The sequence below is a fragment of the Fulmarus glacialis genome, unplaced genomic scaffold (genome assembly GCF_000690835.1).
Source record: "Fulmarus glacialis isolate BGI_N327 unplaced genomic scaffold, ASM69083v1 scaffold43481, whole genome shotgun sequence".
NCBI classification, from domain to species: domain Eukaryota; kingdom Metazoa; phylum Chordata; class Aves; order Procellariiformes; family Procellariidae; genus Fulmarus; species Fulmarus glacialis.
In genome coordinates, this window is record NW_009192948.1 from 261 (window position 1) to 5,165 (window position 4,905).

General features: G+C 38.7%; 1 protein-coding gene across 1 annotated transcript; it reads left to right on the top strand.

The window, feature by feature from the left end:
- Positions 1–636: 636 nt before the first annotated feature.
- On the top strand, positions 637–4,901 carry LOC104070987 (myosin-3-like; the record flags this gene model as incomplete). The annotated part of the gene is made up of 10 exons (XM_009587267.1): positions 637–700; positions 793–891; positions 985–1,088; positions 1,169–1,307; positions 1,545–1,663; positions 1,756–1,905; positions 2,797–2,967; positions 3,954–4,256; positions 4,371–4,448; positions 4,884–4,901. Coding segments are annotated over 10 exons (1,245 nt in total), but the record flags the coding sequence as incomplete, so codon positions are not given.
- Positions 4,902–4,905: the final 4 nt, after the last annotated feature.

The following is a 4,905-nucleotide window of genomic DNA, read 5'->3' on the forward strand; positions in this document are numbered from 1 at the left end:
GATAGGGACAAAGATGTCTTCAAAACTTCCTGTCAGAAACCAAACGACTCTATGACATGTCCTTTTGATCATTTTAATGCAAAAAGCCATTCATAAATTTTATTAGATAAGCTGTGAGTGTCCTTGAGAAATCACAATACCAATCCACAGTCTCAGCCTAAAGCTCTATGTTCTGCGTGTGTTGCCCCTATTCCCACAACTCAGAAAATAATAGCTGCCTTCTGTTTTTCTGCAAGATCCAAAGAACTCATTTAACATTTACACCACCAAAATCCACCTCCACAGCATCCTATTTGATTAAAAAATTAAGCGACTGCATCTTGGCTTTCTCTATATCCATCTGTTTGAATTGAGGCATACATGACCTAATAAAAGGCTTGCTTAGTGGTTTTCTTGTTCCTGTGCATTGAGGGTTATCCACTAAGTAATAATAACTCGACCCAGATCTTCACCCTAGTATTGCCAGTATAGAGAGTTTCCTGATTTTTTTTTTTCTATTTTGCTTTTTTTAAGAAAAACAAGAAAAAAAATCAAAACAACTTCTAAGTTTAAATCCTGTCCTCTTGAAGAATGTAAGGTTACATACTTACAGTCTTAACGAAATTTCAAAATAACTTTTTTCTTTCCCTTCTAAAGGGCAAATTCATTCGAATCCACTTCGGAGCCACAGGCAAGCTAGCTTCTGCTGACATTGAAACATGTAAGAGACCTCCTGACCTGATCACATTCCTTCCTCCCTTTCTACCTCAGTGTACTTTCTCAGGCCTAACTCTGTCCTACCATCCTTGCTAGATCTGCTGGAGAAGTCCAGAGTCACTTTCCAGCTCAAGGCAGAAAGAAGCTACCACATATTTTATCAGATCATGTCCAACAAGAAGCCAGAGCTAATTGGTAAGAAGTATTATAAATTTTTTGATGGAATCTGAAAGTGTTTAACATTTCTCTTCATTCTTACACCTGGATATGTCCTATTCCTCTTTACAGACATGCTCCTCATTACCACCAACCCATACGACTACCAATTTGTGAGTCAAGGTGAGATCACTGTTGCCAGCATTAATGACCAGGAAGAGCTGATGGCTACAGATGTAAGTGACACCGAGCATATTGGTGTGGTGAAAGTTCCATTTAATGGGCCAGAGGTTTATTTGACTGATTCTGTTGCCAGAGTGCCATTGACATCCTGGGCTTCACTGCTGATGAGAAAACAGCCATTTACAAGCTGACAGGGGCTGTCATGCACTATGGGAACTTGAAGTTCAAGCAGAAGCAGCGTGAGGAGCAGGCAGAGCCAGATGGCACAGAAGGTATTAACAAAATCTAGAACTCCCAATAACAGAAACAGTTACATAGCTGGCAGTTGGCATTCAGGTATCTTGCTCCAATTTAATTTCATAAAGACATAAATTCTAGCTTCCATAATATTCATGCTTCTAAATTTCCTTTCAAGCTATCACAAGATTGCAGTGCTGAAACCTTAGAGGACCTCCACTTTCAATGATCACTTCTCCTCTGTCACTGTCTCCCTCTCTCTTTGTGTATAGTTGCTGACAAGGCTGCCTACTTGATGGGTCTGAACTCAGCAGACCTGCTCAAGGCCCTGTGCTACCCCCGAGTCAAGGTTGGGAATGAATATGTGACCAAGGGTCAAACCGTGCAGCAGGTAACAACCAGCTGGTGACTGGGAACCTCTGGCTTGATTCACTCTCTTGCTCTGGTACTGTTTTCCTTCTGCTGCATTCTTCTTTGTATTAGGTGAACAATTCGGTGGGTGCTCTTGCAAAGGCTGTCTATGAGAAGATGTTCCTGTGGATGGTTGTTCGTATCAACCAACAACTGGATACCAAGCAGCCCAGACAGTATTTCATTGGTGTCCTGGACATTGCTGGCTTTGAGATCTTTGATGCAAGTACCACAGAAATCATAGTAAAATCTTGAAAGGGCAATTAGAGCTCAAGAGGAACTGGAGAATTATGGTGGGGGTTTTTTAAAATATTCCATTCACTTGAAATTTCAACTCAAGTTTTGTAGGGTTTTTTTAAATTTTATTTTCTGGAAATGCTTTCCTTCCTTGTATATGTCACTGCTTTTTCTCCAGCACAATCCATGAGCTTCAATGGATCTGCAAGTAACAGCTTTACGTGATACACAAGGAAGAAGCAGCTGCCTTCTACATGATTAGCACAAATGTAGCTTTTCAATAATTTGAGCTTAGTATTAGAAAAGTCCACTGACAAATAGCACACAAATAGCAAAGATACAATATCACGGAGAGTAGGAGGAGAAAGGTAGACTTAAGTCCCCCACAAAATTGTGCTAAGTCTTTGGAAAAAGAGAGCAATATATATCCTTTGCTTCTGAAGAGCCAAATGGTGATTCCAACAGGAAGAATGCATTGGCTGCCTTTAGTGCAGACAGAGAAGTTCTACAGACATTTGGGGAAGGTACTTGAGTCCAAGCCAGGACTGGCAAACACTGACAATGTCTAATTTTTTTGTAAGGGCAATGGGAAAATTTACATAATATGAGAGAAAAGAGTGAAGTAAATTGCACCTTGATAGGGATAAGATTACCAAATCTTTTGGGAATTTGATTTAAAAATAAATTATATATGTAAACATCATTCAGGTAGCAAAGAGCAAAAAAACCCCAACCTCTTTGAAAATAGTTAATGGGATGTTTTAACATTAAAAAAATCTTTGTTTTAACTGGGCATTATTCTGAGTGCACAGGAGAAAGCTACACAGGCAGTTCTTCATCTTGAGAATGAGTAAATCTTGTCTTTGCACTGAGCAGTTCAACAGCCTGGAGCAGCTGTGCATCAACTTCACCAATGAGAAACTGCAACAGTTCTTCAACCACCACATGTTTGTGCTGGAGCAGGAGGAATACAAGAAGGAGGGAATTGAATGGACATTCATTGACTTTGGGATGGACCTGGCTGCCTGCATTGAGCTCATTGAAAAAGTATGTTGATTACATTTAAGATTTTGTTATTTCTTGTTCGTGACAGAATTTTAGGATTTTTCTTCAGCCTTATTATTTCTTGCCCTAATGCTTCACAAACCTACCTATTATTATCCATTTATGTTCCTGGCTATTTGTATTCAAAAAGTACCTTTTCATTTCAAATATTATATGTATTCAGAAAGTAATTTCTAAGGACCTTTGTGATTAGGCTACAAATGAAGTACCTTTAGGTTATCCATTAACTACATTATTATATGCATTTTAAAAAAATTAACTGTAATTTTGCTTGTTTGGCAACAGAAGAATTAATGCGATCACACATAATTTGATGGCAAGGATTCTCTGTAGGTATGCTTTCTAGTCTACAAAGATGAAAGATCTCTTTTCAGAAACCCAGACACAATTTTCAGTATTATGATTATGATTTCAATATTAATACTGTGATTTCTGAAACACAAGTTCTAAGTAAAATCATAGGTGTCTATAGAAAAAAGGTACTGGATGAACAGGGTTGAATAAAACAACCACAATGAGCTGACTAGCTGACTCTGTTTTGTGTAACATCCTCTTGTACAGGAATGAAAAGACAGAGATATCTCATCAAAAATAAGGTTTCAGGAAGTAGCTGAAAGATCTGTTTATCTGTTGAACAAAGGTCAATTTTAGTAAGATACCTTCATCTACACAAATTTACTTTGGGAAAGCATTAATGCAGAAAATAAAAATCTCCTTTTGATTCATCAGTTTCCCAATTATTTAGAAGACTTTGTGTGATTATTGTGACACTGTCAGTTCTGAAATACATTAGTTTCAGACACAAATTTATGTTTTGTCTAGAACTGCATGTGCAAAACCTAACAAAGATTTGATCCATTTTTGATCCAAAAATTTCATCCATTTCTCAGTTTCCTGTGCCTTACTGCAGTCTCCTTCTGAAGTCAGACGTGTATTTCATCGCTGTTATTTTTTGCTCCTTCTCCCAGCCCATGGGCATCTTCTCCATCCTGGAAGAGGAGTGCATGTTCCCCAAGGCAACTGACACATCTTTTAAGAACAAGCTCTATGACCAACATCTGGGCAAGTCCAACAACTTCCAGAAGCCCAAGCCTGGCAAAGGCAAGGCTGAGGCCCACTTCTCCCTGGTGCACTACGCTGGCACCGTGGACTACAACATCTCTGGCTGGCTTGAAAAGAACAAGGACCCCCTAAACGAAACAGTCATTGGGCTGTATCAGAAATCATCTGTGAAGACACTGGCGTTACTTTTTGCCTCTGCTGGTGGAGAGGCAGGTCAGTTCTCTGAAATGTCACCTCTTTGGTGCAGAGTGGTTCTACAAAATTGTGGAATTGTGAATGGGCCCCAAAGCCATAAATGTTTCATTATCTTTACTTTATCAGAGGCTAGTGGTGGTGGTGGTGGCAAGAAAGGTGGCAAGAAGAAGGGTTCTTCTTTCCAGACTGTCTCAGCTCTTTTCCGGGTGAGTGAACATTTTATCTTTTCACCTATGCAAATTAGAATTAAACTGCATTTTCAACTGACTCAGCCACAGTAAAAAAACAAACAAACAACTTTTGTTCAGATCCTCATTAAAAAAAAAAAAGTCTTATGGAATGAAAAATGACACTGTAAAGTCCTAAGTTACAGTTAAAATAAAACATGAATTTTCTCATAAAACTATGAAGTACCTACCCTCTAACTCTCATTGGCTTGATGGCAACATTTTTCTTATCCTAAGAAGTGATGTTCAATGTTCAGAATCAGAGGAGATTGAGCTATTGATTGAGGTATTATCAGTTGATAATTTTCAGCCCAGTGCATCTCCATTGATAGCCCTTTTATGCTAAGTTCAAAGAACCTAAGAGTTAGTTTTTCCATATTTCATATAAACACACACTAAATCATGGTCCCACAGGAGAACCTAAACAAGCTGATGA